This window comes from Phoca vitulina, unplaced genomic scaffold (assembly GCF_004348235.1).
Source record: "Phoca vitulina isolate PV1807 unplaced genomic scaffold, GSC_HSeal_1.0 scaffold8, whole genome shotgun sequence".
Lineage (NCBI taxonomy): Eukaryota > Metazoa > Chordata > Mammalia > Carnivora > Phocidae > Phoca > Phoca vitulina.
In genome coordinates, this window is record NW_022589711.1 from 48,871,308 (window position 1) to 48,892,546 (window position 21,239).

Genomic DNA, 21,239 nt, shown 5'->3' on the forward strand with positions numbered 1-21,239 from the left:
ATCTCTAGTTATTTCTCTCAGGACCAACAAAAAATCTGTAAGGCAATCAATTGGTCCTATTCTGTCATAACAGTAACTGCTTCACACTCCATAGCTGCCTGAAATCAACAGCCACAATTTAGATTTCACAAAAACTAAAAAATGCTGTTCAGAAATAGGATTAAATTGGGGTTTACTAAAGGATAAAGAATTAATAGGCAGGACTCCTTTTAAGAGGTAAGGGAGAAAAATCTTTTAAACACATTTATCTAGAGGCAGAAGAAGTTGTGTTTAGGCTTTCCTAAAATTCCACTACCTCCAGATGTCATTGCCAGTTGGTTTATACTTGCACAAAATAGGTCCAGTCTTTTTTGATTGATTTGCATATGCCTGTAAAATTATTACATCAGTTGGTTTATTTAAAGTTTGTTAAATAAGGTGATAATTGTAGGCTACTGTTCTCCACATGGTCTGAACAACTATTTTTACCTTTATAAATTTTAAATTTTGATATAAAAATGGAGGATTGAAATGTAATCTACATTAGAGTGCCAGGAAGTACAAAGAACACCACAGAAAAAAATCTTTAAAGAAAATGAATCTAAGTCAAATTTTAACGATAAGAATTTAAATTCTTCATATGTATAAGAATACTTCATATACTTCACATGTATAAGTAATCCAAAGTAATTTGGATTACTTTTGAAATATACATGATTTTACAAAATCTTGTAGTGTAGACTTTTTTTAATTAAAAAAATTTTTTTGCAAAATTTTAAGCCATAGTTCTATATAAAAATGGCTTGGGAAATTTACAGTGGCCAAACCATATTCAGAAGCTCCAAACTTCCTTATGGCCAGCATCAGATTAAATGAAAATAAACAAGTATATAACATTTGTTTATTAGTTCAACAAATATTTATCAAGTGCATTCACCATGCTAGGCTCTGGAGGGATACAAGAAAATACACATCTTGTACTATCAGCTCTTGTGACGCTTATGGTTCAGCAGCTAATATTAAACAAATCATTACCAACTGATTACCTGAAATAAATTGATTATAGTTGTGATAAGAGGTATGAAGTACAAATCTCATGAAAACAAACACTGCTTGAAAATACAGGCAAAAATGTTGCAAAGGCTGAATATCTTATCCTGACCCCATGAGAAGTAGATAATTTTCAGCACTGTTATTAACACATTATTTTAAAGGTTAACTTTAAAATTTGTTTCAATATATTAAAAATATGTAAGCTGCAGCTTGTGAAATTTCTACCTATCTGTCCTTGACAAAAGGGCCATCTAACAATTATGACACTATACAGAAGTTACAAAGATGTATACAACACATTTCCTATTTATAAAGAGCTTATATAAACAAATTTCATTAATTTAGTTCTTTAGTTCTTTATTTAGTTCTTTAAGCTATAGCCAATCTAATCTCCATTAAGATATTAATTTTTTAATAGGCTTTATTTTTTAAAGCAGTTTTTAGGTTCAAAGCAAAATCGAGCAGAGTTCCCATATAGCCTATGCCCACACACATGCATAGCCTTCCCATTATCAACATTTACCACCAGAGTGGTACATTTGTACAAATGATGAACCTACACTGACACATCACTATTATCCAAAGTTCAGGGTTCACTCTTGGACATTCTATGGGTTGTAACAAATTTATAATGACATTTACCTACCAATATAGTATCATACAGAATAGTATCACTGTTCTAAAAGTCCTCGGTGCTCTACCTATTCATCATCATTCTTCCCCAACCCTTGGCAACCACTGATCTTTGTACTGTCTCCATAGTTTTGCCTTTCCCAGAATGTCATATATAGTTGGAAGGATAGGGTATGTAGCCTTTTCAGATTGGCTTCTTTCACTTGGTAATATGCATTTAAGGTTCCTCCATGTCTTTTCATTTCTTTTTAGTGATAAATAAATTCCTTTGTCTGGATGTACCAGAGTTTATTTATCACATTTTGGTTGCTTGCAAGTTCTGGCAATCATAAATAAAGGTGCTATAAACATGTGTGCAGGTTTTCATGTGGACATAGGTTTTTAACACATCTGGGTAAATACCAAGGAGTGCAATTGCTGGACTGTATGGTCAAATTGGTATTTTTAAAAGGCTTATATAACCACTGTAAACAATTATTTTTTGTTTAATCTTCATCTCTACACTTTTCTAAAGTGTCCTACTGTACAAATGACTGGGTCTTAAACATCGTTTGAACAAATTTTTAGTGGAACACATAGGTTCCCTGTAAGAAATTCCACAATATTCTTCAGGTGAAAAGGGAACAATTAATTTTAAAATCTATTCATGGTATCAATCTTACCATTTAGCTTTAGTGGCCTTTTGAGTGGGCAATTAAACTTCGCCAACAGGCAGCATCTCACAACCAGTATAAAAGAGTTTTTATCCTAACCTTGGTTTCTTGGTTAGTCAATATCCAAAGGAGACTATTTCTAACTATTCACCTAGAAACTATCCTATCAGAGTCAGCATTTCCAAAGTAGTTTAAGAGGACTGTCTACCTACTTTCTATATATTCTAGTTTAATACAAAGGCATTATATTGCTGAATATAACCAACTTCATTCCTTAGAGATGAAGAAAAATACATAAATTTGATCTAACACTTCAAAATACAACTATCATTAGGCATGAGTCTAAATGTATGAAACATGTATAGAGGAAGGTTAGGCCAAATCAGAATGGTCCGAAGTGGAGATGTCTTGGTGTGACTATTTAGACCTGCTGCCTGGTGGGAAAAAGCAGCAGATAAATGGCTATAAATGATGTACCATATGCCTCTGTTTGCCTGGTAAGTCTATATTTATGCCTGTTGTCCCACTTTAATTATTAATAGTTTTCTCTTTCCATCAAAAGTACTCCAGTTTGGTCGATGAGTTACACAGTCATCCTAACTACAGGGAAACTGGTTTCTCTTTTCTCTCTCTGTCTCACCTCCTCATGAGTTATCTCTTCCCAGAGGGTTAAACAGGAAGAGAATCATCAGCTAGAGGATCAGAATAACACTAGATAAAGTGTGATATATGTTTCATAGAAGGTCTAAGGAAGAAATTCAGATAGATAAAAAAATTTATAATAATAAAGCATCAGATAGTATTGAATGCTATAAGGAAACAATTTTTTAAAGGTAAGAAGACAGAGTAATGTTTGGAGTGAAAGAGTACCTGCAACCTTAGATAAGAATCTTGGCAGGCCCTGTGAAAAGGCACAGATAAGGAGGTATCTAAAGGCAGTGAGGGAATGAACCATGAGAATATCTAGGGGAAAGAATGGTCCAGGCAGAGAGAAGGGAACATCAAGATAAAGGCTCTTAAATGGCCACATGTGGTATATTTGAGGAACAAGAACAAGGCCAGTACAGCCGGAGCAGAGTAAGTGAGGGAGCACTAGCAAACACGACTGGATGTACTGCTGGGGCGAGATCATACAGGTGTTTTGGTCTGGGGTTAAGAAGGATTTAGAATTTTATTATAATTTGGATCAGAAGCCATGGAAGGGTTAAAAATAAGGTACCGATATTCTGAAAGGATGACGCTGGCTGATGGGTGAACAGACTGTTGAAAGAATAGAGACAGGGAGACCAGTTAGAGGTCTACTGCTGTAGTTCAGGCAACAAATGAAATAATTTAAACTAGAAGTTGTGGAAATTGTAAAAAGTGGTCAGATCATAAATATGTCCTGGACATAGAGCCAACAGGATTTGCTGTGTGGACCAAAGGAAAAAATAACAGAAAATGATTCCAAGAGTTTCTATCTTCAGCATCTCAGTGAGTGATGATGAAAGAAGGCGATGGGAAGAACAATCAAACTAGAGACTTGTTTTTGACATGTTAACTTTCAGATACTTAATCCAAGTGGAGATACTAAATAGGAAGTTAGATATACAAGTCTAGTGTGCGGGATTAGCTCTGGGCTAAAGATACAAATACTGATGTTGTTTAAAGGCACAGGACTGTATAAGATCACCTGAAATGTTAGTATAAAAAGACAGAAGTTCAAGGACTAAGCCCTGAGGCAATCTAGAATTTAGTGGCAGAAAGAGGTGGAGGATACTGCAAAGGAAACTGAGTTTGGGAGAATACTGGAAAGGTAGTGTTCAAGAGTCAAAGGCGAAAGGAATTTAAAGGAGGGAACAGTCAATTTTGTAAAAGCTGTTGTGTGGTCAACTAAAACAAAAACCTTGAACTGATCACTGGATTTGACAATCCATTCCAAAAGATTTTTTGGTTGGCTGTTTTAATGAGAGTATTATAGGAGGTATATATGCTGATGAGAATAATTCAGTAGAGGGAGAAAGACAGATAACACAATGAAGAAGAGAGAATTTCAGAAGTCCTTGAATAGTCAAAGGAACTAAGAAGTGAAGGGTGAGCTGTAGGAACACAGATGGATCATTCATTTTAACAGGCTAGAATACAGAGTAAGATAATCAATTCAGAATGAGGGCCAGGAAGCGAGTTTTGGAAATTTAATGTGCAGCTTTGGAGCCAGTGTGGAGGAGGCAGAGTTGCAATTAACCAAGGTTGAATCTTACCAATGAAGTGACAGAGGGGCAAGAGTTAATGAAAGGCAGCACTTTTAGTCATGGACCAAGGAATTTGAGCAAAGCAAAGAGGGAAGTGAGAGCATGAAAGGAGTGATAGGTAACAGAAAGTTGGGCTGAAGGTCTTCAGAAGATAAATTTTCAAAAAATCACTGTAATGGGGAAGTGAGCTAAAAAGAAAGTAAGTGCTAGTCAGTTTGAAATGCTTGCAACTGAGATTTTGTAAGTGGTACGGTCAATGGTAATGAGGTCTTAAATGTAACTATTTAAGCGGGTCACCCAAGTGAAAGAAAAGACAAGATTCCTAGTGATAAGGATATCAAAGAATCGAGAAGTCAAGATTTTGGATAGATCACACAAGGATACTGAAAATCACTAAGAATAATTACAGGAATAGTGGGCAGAGAAAAGATAGTAAACTAGGTGCTCAAATCATGAGTAGGAGTGACTGAGAGAGATGCAGATGACTAGAAAAGGAGGGGAAGTGGAAAATATCATCTGATGGCAACTACATTTTTTTTTTTAAAGAGAGAGGAAATACAGTCATCCATAAATATCAACGATAAGCAAGGAAGACAGATAAAATTTCCACTTTTTGCGAGGGGTATAGAACAAAACAGTATCCTCAGGGAAATGCCAGGTGTCCATGAGAGAAAAAAAGGGTGAACCATCACAGAAGAGTTTGAGGATAAAGGAAATTTTGCTGATGACAAATTGGGAGTTCCAAAGGGCAGACTGAAAGGGCTTGGTAGGTCAGAGAGAAATGGGAGTTTAAAACCGATTAGAGATATACCAGAATCACTCAGAGGTAAGGAAATGAATGAGAGTGGTCTGGAAGGTTTGAACTTTTTGGAGTGATTAAAGGTAAAAGGATATAAAGTATAAAATTAGTCCTGATGGTATACCTAGGAAACTTCAAACTTAGTTGTCTACTTGTGACTCGTTTAAAAATTTGCAAAAGGGAATGTTGCGAGGAGAGGAAAAGTCAGGGAATTGGTGGCCTCACCTAGAAGTGAGGTGCTCTTTGGGCCCCCTTCCCCTTAAATCCCACAATTAAAGGTGTTGAGGTTTGGAGTTCTTAAAAAAGTGCACGCCTGTACTTACAGTTAACTTATTCAGTCAACACTACTTTACTGAATGTTTGAATAAACTGCACTACCCTAGGTGCTGTAATTCCTAATTATCTATATTTGAATTTGTTCATGGACTATCAAAAGTTAAGTAATATAAAAAGAAAATAATAATATAATGAAGTAATAGCTGCCAGGCACTGTTCTAAGTATGATACATATATTAAATCATTTAATACAATTAACTCATGAGGTTGATACTATTATATTCATTTTTGGACAATATGTCCAATGCACAGCTCTACAAAATTAAATCCTTTATAATCTAGAATGCATCTTTTTAGGACAAATAGTATTCTTTTTTTTTTTTTATTTTTTTAAAGATTTTATTTATTTCTTTGACAGAGAGAGACATAGCGAGAGCAGGAACACAAGCAGGGGGAGTGGGAGAGGGAGAAGCAGGCTTCCCGCAGAGCAGGGAGCCCGATGTGGGACTCGATCCCAGGACCCTGGGATCATGACCTGAGCCGAAGGCAGACGCTTAACGACTGAGCCACCCAGGCGCCCAAATAGTATTCTTTTTATACAAATTAGCTTATATATTTTTCCACACATGGGTATCTGAAAAGTGTTTTCCTGCATTTTAATGTAGGACAGGTTTTTTCCTCTTAAAAAGACTATTCAATTCTTATTAAAATTTTATTGTTCTAATTCAATTATGACAAGTCATCATGTCCGTTCCATTCACTCCTAAGAAAAGAACTTTGTTGTTTTCAGCTCAATTTGGCTTGTCAGTTGTTCAGGGGAGGGCGGAATCTTGTTTGACTATTTATAATGATCCATGTTAGGAATTTTTGAGTAGTCCAAATATAGGCACAGCTGCTAAACACACATTCAGAGTGACCTACCACTTCACAGCTGTTCAAAGTTTATATGACTACTATACTCATTAATAAACACTGTTACCACCAAGGAGGAAAAACTTTTTACCTCGGGGCTAATCAAGTAGCAAAGACTAGAAATGCTGGAGTTCTTTAAAACCCTCATGAATATAAAAATTGGTCCTAACTGGAATAGAGGTGAGTGTGCTAAATAGGACAGGGCAGACTGGCATTAAATGATCCTAAATGCAAGAACAGAGGGAATTCTGAGGTAAAGAAATGAGGAAGGTTTGACAACATGTAGGCCCTTTTTTTCTGTAATAATTATTCAAAATTAAGAACATAAGTAGTATGAAGCACAAAATAGAAAAAACTTACACCAAAGTAAAAAAATTAGAAACTCCTCTTAATTTAACATTTTAAAAAAAGCCCCAAAAAACCAAAAACAACAACCCAGGGGCACCTGGGTGGCTCAGTCAGTTAAGTGTCTGCATTCAACTCAGGTCAGGATCCCAGAGTCTTGGGATCAAGCCCCGTACAGGGCTCCCTGCTCAGTGGAGAGCCTACTTCTCTCTCTCCCTCTACTGCTTCCCCTGCTTATCTCTCTCTCTCTGTCAAATAAATAAATAAATAAAATATTAAAAAAAAAAAAAAAAAAAGGCAACCCAAGTGAACTTCTGGGATATAACCAAATGACAAAAATGAGAAATAGTTTGTAAGCTGTACAGTTATCATCATTGTGTGGGGACACAGAGGGGTGAGGAAATCAGGTACATCGGGGATTTGTGTGGCCTGAAGGAGATACGAAGAATGGAGGGGAGGAAAAGGGAGACAGAGAAAGAAATGGGCTACTGTGAGGAACTAAAGGCAGTGGTGAGGGAAGAAAAGTGGATCCAAGAAAAATAGGTACCCAGGAGGTTTAGGATTAGGTGTTATATTTTGGAAGGCCATAAACTAACAAGGTTCTGGTGACTGAAATGGAAAATGATCAATTCCATAAACATTTATTGAGCACCAACTATATGCCAAGCCCTATCCTAGAAGCTGGGGGTCTTACAGAAGTTTGTAACCACTTAGCTTCCTTAACATTAAAAAAAAAAATTAATGACTTCATACTAAATTCCAGATAGTACAGAACCTGGCACATAATCTGAGTTATGAATGTGAATATTTCCAACACACAAGCAATTTAAATGAATCTCTAAATAAGTTCTCTTTTTATTTATAGAGGATATTTGGGGGTTATTAAATCAGAGTAATGACTTTCAAATTAATAAAACTTGATTTAATAGCAATTCTCCAAACTGCTAAAAGTATCATGCTGCATAGTTACAAGGAATTAGATTCAAACTTAATCTTGCTATTAAATCTTAGAAAAAATATTTCTAACAACATAGGAAACCTGGTAATCATTGCTGCTATTTATCAATCACAGAACAAAACACTATCATAGTACTATCTTCACAGATACGTAGTAAATGCTCAGTAAATTATGAAATTTCATTAATCTACCTTGTTTTTAATAATATGCAAATCCTTCTGTTGCTACAAATTAAAAACTGCCAGCCACGAGTCAGTAGATGAAACAGAAAAATGTAGTCTAGCATCAGACAAGATCCAAATCTGATGTTCTATCTTGGTCCTATCATATTTTACCCAGTAAAGTGAATTCCAGTGAATTACAACAAAAGACTTGGATATATAAAATATCTAACTCATCAGTTAGAAAAATATACAGAATGAAAAACAGTATGATGGTACTTCAGAGCAGGAGAAATAAAAGCTAAAACCTTTGACCTAATGTCTATACTTCTAGAGATGAAATACAAAGGTAATGAAAAAGACAAGTAAAAAGAAGTATGAAAGAAATAAAAACTAAGTCATTTATCAGTATAACAAATGATTTGAACCAAATGGAAGGAAAGTAAAATTTTAAATGGCTTTGTAGGATTAATTGTGAATTGAGTTTTTATTGAAATTATGACTCTACTTAGTACAATACAAAAGCAGCTTTTTCTCCAACTCCTAAGTAATTATAATGTAATTCTGTGGTTTCAATAGTTTTATATGTGAACTATTTTGCTTGCCTTTTCATTTGTACGCCCCTAATAAGATAATATATCAGTGGTAGTGTATATGTATACATATACAGTACTGTGTACTTATATAAACTACATGTGAGTTTTTAAAAGTTTTTAGCACATCTTTTTTTATTGACAATAGAAAATATCATTTAATATTAATCTATTATGAATTAACAACAAGCCTTAGTCTTTGCATCCCTTTTTGATATGTATAATTGTAGTCAAAATCAAGATAGTTAAATTCTTCAGGCAGTATTCAATCTAAGAGTTAAATCATATCATTGCCTCTGAAGTTTTGATTAAAACTAACATTGGTGCCTACATAAGAACAATTAATGACTCTCCCTAGCCCAGTAATTCCATTTCTCTCACACGTTAGAAAAATAAGTACAATTTCTTAAGAAATTTGACAATATTTTAAAATCAAAACTACTGAAAGACAATTCTAGTAACCAAAAGCAAGAAAGAAGCTGTTGACAGTTTATATTTATTGTGCTGCTTCTAATTATTAAAAAAAGATGGTTTTAAAGAAATTTATTTTAAAAAGCACTAGGCTATGTGTATAAATTTTATTAAGTATTATTGATGTCAAAGGACAAAAGCAATCTCTCCTTGTTTTTAAACTAGACTACTTCTTATCCTTTCATTTTTACCAAAGTTTAATACCTATAGAAAATATTTTAAAATATGAATAGTCCCCCAACCTCCTTTAATGCCAAATAAATATTTCACTTAAATTACTATTAATTTATATTTCCCCCATTATTTTTAATACTCATTTCCTCAAAAAGATTTGGTTTTACATGATTTTTTTTTTTTTTAATTTGGGAGATTTTTAGTGCTTGCTCATCTGACTGTCTGAAAAAATATTTCTACAATTGTGTAATTACATAAGCTTAATGCTTTTAAATTAACCCTAGATAATATATATTTATAGAAATGGAAGGATTCATTAAATTCTTTGAATAAACCATAATTTAGTATAACTTTATAGGTATATAGCAATAGTCAACTGTATTCAATTTATTCTCAAAACACTAGAAAATAAAAATCTTTCTATATCTTCTGTTTCTTTACCATAACAATCTTCTTAAGGTTATCTAATGACATACAGAAGCTAAAGAGGTTTTTTTTTTTTTTTGTTAGACATCAGACTTTATAGCATTTAACAGTCTAAAAATAAGGAGACAAGCATTATTAACTTACATTGTAATTTACGTATCAATGGTTTGTAGTTTTAGAGAAGTCCCTCAACAGAATCAGAGACTGTTTTGTTTGGTATTACATAAGAGCAAAAGAGAAAATATTTTTTGTTTCCCCTTTCATGCTAAAGACCTACATAGATGGACTGAATACATGTATTTCTGCGCACCCAAGGTTTCAGTGCGTAAGACTATATTTTTAATAATAAGAAATCTCTATTAATACATTTGCAAAGCAAACGTAAACCAAAATATATTGAAAATAATTTCAACAAGTGGTATGTTACCTGGGTGGAGCTGGTGGCTACCGAGATGCAGTCAATAAAGCTGTGTCTTCGAGTGAAAAATGCAACTATCTGCTGCCAGCGTGAAGGTTCTGGCTCAGCTTGCAGTTCATCTGATGAACCCTTTTTTGCCCAATGTTTCTGCTTTGGGCCTACTGAGCCATGGCTAGAGCTAGTATTGCCTCCTCGACTGGCGCGAGAGTATAGAAGTGTGTTGTTCCCGAAAATGTAATTCATCTCTGCAGCCCTGCAGGTGGTTGCCAAGCAGTCTTACTTCTCTACCAGCTGCTGAGTGGTGAATGATCGGTAAAAACTGCAGCTAGAATTACAGCAGCATCACTTGTAGATCAGGGAAAATAAAAACCTTGAGAAATGATGCTCATTTTCTCTGTAATTTCTTCCCATGAAAGAGCTTGTATCTTCCCTCTGTACCTGTTAGTTGTATGATGGCTGAGTTTATATTTGCAGACAAAAAAGACGGCATAAGGTTGATGTCTTTCTCATGATTATTTTTTCACCAGCGTCTGCAGGAACCAAAAGCTGTTCTTTTGTTAGCTGATAACTAGACGGAATGAAATCCAGGAAGTGAGGTCGATTAGCAGGTAAAGAAGGATGTTATAAACACTGGACTACCAACACCCTTTGGGGCTGCCTGATTTAATGCACAGGGTAGAGAAACCCTGGATTATGAAGTTTCAATCACAGTCTGTAGTAAAATCCAGTGGCATATTCACTGCTTAAATAATTATAAGCATGAACTGAATTTAAAAATACAAGAGGATTCTCTTGCCAATAGTTCTGATTGTTTAAATAATTTTACTGAAGAAGTCTTTGTCATTCACATATAAATTTCCACATTAGGAAGGAGCTCACATTAATTAGGTTCTAAGTTTTCAAAAGGTACTATTTACATTCAACTCTGAGGATCTAATGCTAGAGGAAAATCCATTTGTAATGTGGCATGATCATTTACGTAATATATTGGTTCTTAATGCTTTGGTAATTGAGTCTGGAGACAGAAACAGATTAATCAGCAAAATAAATATCTGGCTTCTGGAACTTTTGTGATAAAAAAGAACTGTTAAATTATCACCATCATCTCTCTCATATATTATAAACACTTAAGATTAACAAGTTATGAATTTTTAAAAATGCAAAAGAATTAAAGGTAAATTTTTTGTTTTATAACCAGCAAAGCATGTTTTATCCAACACTACATAAATAATACTCTGGGGTTCACTAAATAATATTGTTTGATTGCTAGACAGACATTTTCTAACATCTGATATCTAGGTCTGTGTTTCTCAACATAGTAGTCTACCTCAGAATCACCTAGGATGCTGGTTAAAAATGCAGACTGGGTATCCCCTCCTCACCAGAATTTTTTAGGGTAAGAGGGATCTTGAAATTTTCATTTTTAAAAAGGCCCTTAAGTGACGCTTAAGCAACCTCAAGTTTAAGAACCATAGATTCCTAACTCTGCCCTGTTAACACTGCTACATTAGTATATAATATATGGTTGTTTTATTTTATTTTTATTTTTTTAAGATTTTATTTATTAAGTTGACAGAGAGAGACACAGCGAGAGAGGGAACACAAGCAAGGGTTGTGGGAGAGGGAGAAGTAGGCTTCCCGCGGAGCAGGGAGCCTGATGCGGGGCTCGATCCCAGAACCCTGAGATCATGACCTGAGCCGAAGGCAGACACTTAACGACTGAGCCACCCAGGCACCCCTATATGGTCGTTTTAAAACAATATATGAATAAAAATGCTACTTGATAATTTACTAATGGTTGAGTAATTTAGTTTTTAAGTTGATATAAGCACATCACAAATCCCAACCTCAGCCATATACTTTTTTTTTTTTGAAGATTTTCTTTCTTTATTTGACAGAGAGAGAGACACAGTGAGAGAGGGAACACAGCAGGGGGAATGGGAGAGGGAGAAGCAGGCTTCCCGCGGAGCAGGGAGCCCGTCAGCCATATACTTTTTCAGATGTGGACTGACAAAAAGTCTTGCTTACTATGTGCTTACCACACCAACTAAATGCAGTCTATTGGAAAATAGTATTGGCAAACTATGACCTCCAGAACCATTGCAAATCCTGCTTCAGCAAGCAAAGATGCTAATACTCTCTCTCTGATTCCATCCCTAAGATACAGACACATGCCCAAAAGGATTGCGAGTCATGTGGGACTCTTGAGAGCTAAGACACTTTGTGACAGAGATTATAGCACAAAGTTTGGTGCTTCTTCCCAAGGACTCTGCAGATAGTAGTTGGCAATTTTGTGACCCTAGACAGATTGGTCCTGTCCATTTGGAGGTAAGGGAACAGAGGAAAACACTAAGGGTAAACAGAGAACTAAGAATTCTCTGAAGGAAAAAAATTAAACCTCCTAAAAAAAAAAAAAAAAAACCGATAATATGGACCAGGTATTTAATAAACAACTGGCTGGTGTGGTTTATACAAATACTCCAGTAATTGGTTTGGAACCAAAAGATGTACCTTGATGATCCATGTCTGATGAAAAACCAAGATGGGGGGACCCTAGAACTAATATAGGTTCTGTTATTCTGGATTGGTATGGATGAGGATACTGTACACAAATGCTGAATGCAAATTTCCTACTTACATTGCAAACAATAATAACACAATGAATACTAAGCCATTTGTGTACATAGATTTCTTATCCTAGGGAGCCAAAGAGCTCAAAAACAATCTAAAGCTGATAGGTCACTCCATCCCATATATCCTCTAAGTACTGGGAAAAGTGCTTTTCAATGCACAGATTTTCTAATCAAATCCAATGACATTAAGAAAGCAACTCTGAGTTTTGAGAAAGGCTTCTTTATGAAAAGAACCCATTACCTGTCCTACAAAAATCCAAGGATCATCTCATCCATTGCCCAGTAGTCAATGCATGCATACAAAACCGTATGTGTATTTAAATCACAAATGGTTTCATATGATTTGATTGGGAGATGAAAGGTGACCAATTCCTCACTGATTTCTGCTTTAAAATAGCCCTACTTATATAGCAGAGCCAAAAAATAAACTCTATTCCATTAAAACAAAATTTAAGCTTATTATGGAACCTGGAAAGTCTATTTAAAATAAAGAATTAAAAAACATACACAATGTCAAAATCACCAAATAACTATTAACATTTTAATATGATTTAAATATTTTTTTCTGTACAGTTTACTTTTTTCACAAAATGATAATACTCTCTGTAATAGAACTCTAAACCATAAAGCTTAGGTAAACTGAGTACATCCATTTAGTGGATTATTAGGTAACCAAAAATATGATTATGAAGAATTTATAACTGTGAGAAATTTATTTTGTAACATTAAATGAAAGGACCATTTGAAAATATATATAGAATAGGTAGGCCCTCAATTATTTATCATTCCAAACTCAAAAATAAACCCATAAGTCTTCAGGTATAGATACAAAGGCAAGGATTAAATAATCTCAGTGAAAAGCTTAGAAGGTTGAGAGGAAAAACAATATTAAAATTCTAAAATACTAAAAAAAATTACTAAGTAACTACAAAGCTACTATACTATAAATGCAACATAACATGCATTTTCCTTACACTTTTATCTTTATGATCTGGCCTATTAAATTTCAAAACGTGCAACTGTACTAAGATAAGACTTGAAAAATTTTTTTCTACTCCATTTATTTAAACAAAACAAAAGACACGCAGTTCACCCGCTTTTCCCACTCCCCTGCCTCTTATAACCACCAATCTTTTGTCCATGTTATAAAAGAGATCACTGGTATTTGTCTTTCTCTGACTTATTTCACTTAGCACAATGCCCTCAAGGTCCATCCATGTTGTTTCAAATGGCAAAATTTCATTCTTTTACCACATGTACCCTATTTTCTTCATTCATTCTTCTGTTGATGGATTCTTAGTTGTTTCCATATCTTGGCTACTGTAAATAATGCTGCAATGAACATGGGGGTGCATATATATCTTTTTGAATTAGTGTTTTCATTTTCTTCAAATAAATACAGAGAAGTAGATTTGCTGGGTCATATGGTAGCTTTATTTTTAATTTTCTGAGGAACCTCCCATACTGTTTACCACAACAGTTTTACCAATTTACATTCCCACCAACAGTACATGAGGGTTTCCTTTATTGCACATCCTTGGCAACACTTATTATTCCCCATCTTTTTGTTAAGAGTCATTCTAACAGGTGTGAGGTAGTATCTTGTGGTTTTGATTTGCATTTCCCTGATGATTAATGATGCTGAGCATCTATGTTTTCATATATCTTGTTGGCCATCTGTATGTCTTCTTTGGAAAAATGTCTACTCAGATCTTCTGACAGTTTTAAATCAGTTGTTTGGTTTTTTTGCTACTGAGTTGAATCAGTTCTTTATATATTTTGGATATTAGCCCCTTATCAGATATGTGATTTGTCATTATTTTCTCCCATTCAGTAGTATGCCTTTTCATCTTGGTGGCATAGCTTCCTTGGCTGTGCAGAAGCTTTTTAGTTTGATGTAGTCCCATTAGTTTGATTTTTGCTCCTTTTGCTTTTGGTGTCAGATTCCAAAAATCATCACCAAGACCTATGTCAAGGAGATTACTCTATGTTTTCTTCTAGGAGTTTTCTCCTAGGACGAGACTAAGCTCAGATGACTGATGACACAGATTGGTTATTTGCTTAGAGAAACTCTGCTCATATATACACAAATCCCTTCTGTAAGAGCACCATCTTGTGGTCAAATTGTATGCAGACTATAAGATTACCTTCATACACCAGGACCATCCAAAAAAGATAAAATTCAACATTTTAATATATTTCAGAGATGTGAAAACAAAATTGATATCAAAAAGTACCCATTATATACTCAAAATGGGAAAGATTTTATTCAATAGGCATATATTTGCTTATGTCTATTTTTCTGCTACCCCATTTCTCACAATATTTGAAAAATTACCAACTACTGCTGGTGATCTCATTTGATAGTATTCTCAGTACTACTGGAGGAAATGTATCCAGGCTAGGTGATATACTTATTTAAAATAATTATCTGTTCACCACTCTTCTATCTTCAATTTCAAGTCCTGCTTAACTATGTTTACTTTGCACATATTGGTTTGAACATATTTTCCCTGTCATTGAAAACGAAAGCCAAATATGAATTCTTTAATTTCCTCAATGATCAACACAACATCCCCTACTAAGCAGTGCACCTAATGTCCTCCTTGTCAATTCGTCCTGATTTAAATCTATTTTGAAATAGGCTGGAGTTTTATTTGTTCAATTTACTCTTCTGACCATTTTTCCTAATTCCTAGCTCATTTTCAGTTTTAGGAATCTTGACACAGTTCTTATTATGATATACTATTATATTCATAACTGTTTAAAATCTAAACTTTCTTTAAAGATTTCTTATACCACAAAAATTTACCCACTGCGTCCTTTTCTTCCACAGTAGAATTCTTCACCATTATGTTGTCAATTTCTTCCTTGAAACTGCCCAGCACTGGCAAGAAAGTTTCCCTTTCAGAGTCTTTTTTTTTTTTTTTTAAGATTTTATTTATTTATTTGGCAGAGAGAGACACAGTGAGAGAGGGAACACAAGCAGGGGGAGGGGGAGAGGGAGAAGCAGGCTTCCCGCAGAGCAGGGAGCTGGATGTGGGGCTCGATCCCAGGACCCTGGGATCATGACCTGAGCCGAAGGCAGACGCTTAACAACTGAACCACCCAGGCGCCCCTTCCTTTCAGAGTCTTAAATCATAATTATGTTTAGGCTAAATAAGGCCCGAATAAAGTAACTTTCAATCACTATCTTATTTCATTCATTATTTCAGTAATGAGAATCAGCACCAGTACCGCAAGAACCTGACAGATTATTTCATAGCCCATTTCATGGTGGCAAACCCTTCATAGGGCCACTCATCAGCTCAGGATTGAGGCCCTCATTTGCTAACAAGTTTCCAAAGCTACAGTATCATGAATTTTCCTGCATTTTTACAGTTTCCTCTGATTATCACCCTGCTACTGTACTTATTTTCCCCAGTAACAGCCTCCTCCTCTGAACTGGCATCCTGTCCACATCTTCCAACACCTTGTCCAAATATCAATTTTCTTTTTTCAGAATACTCCCCAAATTTTTCTCTTTATTTTCTCATGTTACATACTGTGTTATATCTCTTCATAAAAAAAATATTAATCACTGAAATCTAACAAAGTTACTAGCATAGATGTTTAATAAATGTTTGTTAAATGTATATATTATTTGATAAAATTAATATTCTGGCAGATGATTTTTTTCCCCAAAATCTTATAATCAACTTTATTCAAAAGTTTTCAAAAATTTACACTTGACAACAGTCAATGCAAAAGTTCACATGTGCCAGATACTCATATTGGCTATAGGTGCATTCAATCTTATACTGAGTTAAGCAATGCCCATGGTCAACTCTGAGGGCTTTACATGTACTCTTTAATCTTCACCACAACCTTCTTCATTGTGATTTAACAAATATGCTTGTCTTTGTAAAGCTTACTTTCTAGCAGGAAAACAAACACTAAGTACACAAGTAAGTGAACAAATAATCTAGTTTGACCATGAGCACTGAATCCAAGGGCCAGCAACTATCAACCTTCTCCTGAAATGAAATTAATAAGACTCTCGCTTTTTTGTCAATTTGCTAAAATATTCATCAGTTTATTTATATTCAACTTTTAAAAAGGGGGTGGGACTCTCACTGCGCATGCCCCTGTCAGAATCTGCATACACATGGAAGTAACTACCAAAACACCCTACCAAAAGAGGAGTTGAGTGTGTGCAAAATGACTTTGCATAGTTTGTAACCATCAGAATGACCAGAAAGTCAAAACATCAGAAACAAAGAATTATATTTACCTGGGAGAGTTTCATGACTAAAGTAATAGTTTATATTAATTCAGTCAAGAGAAAACAGGCATAAACAAGAACAGCATATAAAGCAGGAGAGAGTGCTTAGAATTCAAGTGTTCTAAAGTTCTACGTTATTCAGAATGAAGCTAGAAGGTATTTATTGACTTCAGATTTTTGTAAGTTAAAAATGTATATTAAAATTTCTAGGATAATCACTAAAGGAAGAGAAACAAATAACTTCCAAGTAAGTAAGATGGAGATAAGGCATGAGAAAATATAACCTAAAGTAAGATATGAAAGGAATAAATGTCTCCTATTGAGATAGAGAAGCTGAAGGAACTGCATTTTAGAAAGGCTCTATTTCTGCTGTTTTTCTGCTAGGCCCCATTTACTCATGTTCTGTATTTTGCATCTGAGTAAAAAACCAAAGAAGCTGTGTTCCCACTCCAAGAAGGGGAAGCAAGAAAGTTAATCATTCTCTGAGGTTTGTCGCAGGCCCTGCCCTCAAACACCTGATAACATCTAAGAAGAGTCAGATCCTAAACATGTTCTGGGACGTTAGCTTTCAAAAAACCGCGTCTGACTCTGGCATCAATACTTTCTACCTTCAATGATTTATAAAAGAACACCTATTGTTCACCTGTTATTCGCCTCTGATTAGACCCTACCCTGGATTCCTGAAGGAACACTTATCCTGGACCCCTTTCCCAATATAAAACCTGAGCCCCAAGTGAAAAAGAGACTCATTCTCCTTTCCTTCCTGAGTCTTCCAGACACTCCACCTGCTACTCTCTACCTGTCACTTATGCTATTCAGTAAACTCTGCTTTCACGTGTTCGATTGTGTTGATTTCTATCCTGCACGAAGCCAAGCACTCTCTTGGCTGGTCCTGAAGGACCCCCACTTCTGGGTTCTCAGACCCAGACTGCCTGTATCACTATGTTTAAAAATTGAGAAACATACTCATAGGGCAAATAAAATCACAAGGGAAATTAAAAAAAATGTTAGAATGATAAAAAAACATTACATGCTAAAACTTGCAGATACAAGTAAAGTGATATTTAAAGGAAAGTTTACAAACTCAAATACTATTAGAAAAGGCTGACATTATTACAATACGCAACTAAAGAAACTAGAAAAAACAAAAAACAAAAAAAAACCCAAACCCAAACAGAATAAACTCAAAGAAAGCAGAAGAGAATAATAATGGTAAGAGGAAAAGGGGGAAAAGAGAGAACTGTCTCTGTCACTAATAGCCACCAGTTTTTTCCTCTCTATATCTCTCATTTAATCTTCCAAGGGAAGGTCAGCTTGCTTCTACCAAACACGACCTTAGTTTATATGTAGGTTATCCACACATTTACAGATTTACATGAACACATCTATTATGTAGGTAAATGTGTGTGTGAAAACGGGGGGAGGGGGATGGCAGCACATGGGGGAGGGACACAGGAAGATACTTTAAAAAGAGATGGATCTTTGAAAAGACCATCTTTTGGCAAGAACAGTCAAGGGGAAAAACAAAAAACAAGGCACAAATAAACATTATTAGGAATAAAAAGGGGGCCATACCTAAATATGCTATTATAGACAAAACCCCCAGGATATTAATAATAATATTTTGAAATAAATATGAAATGGACAAATTCCTAGAAAAAATAACCTAGCAAAACTATTAATAGAAAATCTAAATGGTATAACCATTAAAATTTTTAACTAGAAATACTAAATCATCCCTCAAAGAAAATTATAAAACACAGGTTAAGTTTTACTAGGAAAAATTATCCTTATTCATAATACATACAACCAACAAAGGATTAGTATCCAGAATATATAAAGAACTTGTAGGGGCACTTGGGTGGCTCAGTCGGTTAAGCGACCGACCCTTCATTTCGGCTCAGGTCATGATCTCAGAGCCCTGGGATCAAGCCCCACGTTGGGCTCCACACTCAGAGCGCAGTTTGCTTGAGAATTCTCTTTCTCTCTCCCTCTGCCCCTCCCTCCACTCGCTCGCTTGCTCTCTCTAAATAAATAAATATTTAAAAAAAAAAAAAAAAAAGGACTTGTACAGATCAGTAAAAAGGACACCAAAGACAAAAACGAACAAAAATCTTGAGAGGTTGTATCACAGAATAGAAAACTTGAATGACCAATAAATATATTCAACCACATTATCAAACAAGGAAATGCACATTAAAATCACAATGAGATACTATTTAAAGCCCCAAACAATGGCAAAAACAAGAATATCAGGTATTGATGAGAATATGGATCAGTTAAAACTCTTGTACACTGCTGCCGAAAATGTAAATTATTTAACCACTTGGAAAATAATCTGGTGTTATCCACAAAGATATGTATACATAACCTATGTTTTACACAGCACTTTTTATATTAGTAATATTCTGAAAATAACTCAATATCCAACAAAAGTAAGATAAATTATAGTGTATTCATAAAAGAAAAAACTCCAGAGCAGTGAAAACAATCTCAGGAATATAATGTTGTGCAAAAATGTAAAGCTGAGATTATATGCAGTATAATTCATTTATATAAAATTTAAGATCAGCAAGATAAACAATATATTGATTGGAGATCTAAATGTGTGCTAGAGCTTTATAAGAAACCAGGATTGTGGTTATTTCTGAGGGGAGTTAATGTTAGTATTAATGCTCTTTTTCTGTACCTACTAATATTTAAAACACATTTTAAAAATATTTCAATGTGTAGTATTTGAAATATAATAGTTATTTCCTTTGTGGGAATTTTTAGGCTTAAAGATAGTATCACTGAATAAAATTCATTTATAAAATATATCCTTAAAAATGTTTTTAGAATGCTAATAAATATTATGAAATTCCCTATAACTAAAAAACCATAAACAATCAAGGGGTGAAAATTCTACATGAAAGAAGAGTTCTGAGCATGAGCTACACTAGTAACAAAAGTAATACATAAATCATAGCAACAAAATAAAGTTATCATCCTACCTTTATTGGTGAAATATGAGAATGGGAAACAAATCCATGGACATTCTCAATTTCTGACAGGTTCTTCTCTGAGACATGAACTAATTCCGGACCTACCACCTCATTAGTGATTTGTGGGGATATGTGCTCTTGAGGAGGTGTGTCTTCATCCTGATACCGGTATTTCTGTAAAGAAAATTATTATATTTGATAAAGTCCTGAAAAGCAAAGTGCGTTCAATTTAAATCATGGTTTCATAACTAGCCAAATACTCAATAATATTTAACTATATGGAAAGTGTATTGTATAGTTTAATGCATAAAGTCTGAGAGAATAAGCCTCCATTTTTTTTATTTTTTTAAAGATTTTATTTATTTGACAGAGAGACATAGCAAGAGAGGGAACACAAGCAGGGAGAGTGGGAGAGGGAGAAGCAGGCTTCCTGCGGAGCAAGAAGCCTGATGCGGGGCTTGATCCCAGGACCCTGGGATCATGACGTGAGCCGAAGGCAGACGCCTAATGACTGAGCCACCTAGGAGCCCCTAGGCCTCCATTTTAAAGTCATGCCAATTTTTAATAAAATATTTGATTATTAAAACTAATTCAGATTATGGGAAGATGGCTGAGTAGGAAGCACAAAGAATTTGTCTTTCCATTTAGACAATTACAGAGGCAGAATCTGTCTGATGTAACTATTTTGGAACTCTGGAGTCAGTTGAAGGCTTGCAACCTGCAGGGGGGAAAGTTGGGAGGGTAAATTGTGATTAATTTAGGTCAACTTCACCACTTCTATTCATCATAGTACTGAAGTTGCACCCAGAGCAATTAGGCAAGAAAAAGAAATGAAAAACACTCAAATTGGAAAGGAAGGAGCAAAATGATCTCTGTTTACAGATGATATAATGTTGTATGTAGAAAACCTTAAAGACTCAGCAAAAAAGCTGTTAGAACTAATGAATTCAGCGAAGTAGCTGGATACAAAGTCAACACACAAAAATCAGTTGCATTTCTATACACAAACAATCTAAAAAGAAAATTACAAAAACAGTTCCATTTGCAACAGCATCAAAAAGAATAAAATACTTGGGGATAAACAAGGTGAAATACTTGTACAATGAAAACTATAAAACACTGCTGAAAAATTAAAGATGACAGAAAAAAATGTGTTTATGGATTGGAAGACTCAATATCGTGAAGATGTCAATATCAACCAAAGCAATTTATAATCCCTGTCAAAATCCCAATGACATTTCTTGCAGAAAGAGAAAAACCCATCCTAAAATTCATG

At 34.7% G+C, this 21,239-nt stretch overlaps 1 protein-coding gene across 25 annotated transcripts in view; it reads right to left on the bottom strand.

Moving 5' to 3' along the window:
* DLG1 (discs large MAGUK scaffold protein 1) overlaps nt 1-21,239 on the bottom strand; it is a 254,142-nt gene that overhangs the window by 130,493 nt on the left and 102,410 nt on the right. For 19 of the 25 annotated variants that reach the window (XM_032406834.1, XM_032406833.1, XM_032406835.1 and 16 more), the window contains one exon: nt 19,973-20,137. In XM_032406834.1, the coding sequence (XP_032262725.1) occupies nt 19,973-20,137 (165 nt within the window). Of the gene's footprint in view, nt 1-10,091; nt 11,591-19,972; nt 20,138-21,239 lie in introns of those variants that run through there. The other 6 variants (XM_032406853.1, XM_032406855.1, XM_032406852.1 and 3 more) reach the window with 3 other exon arrangements.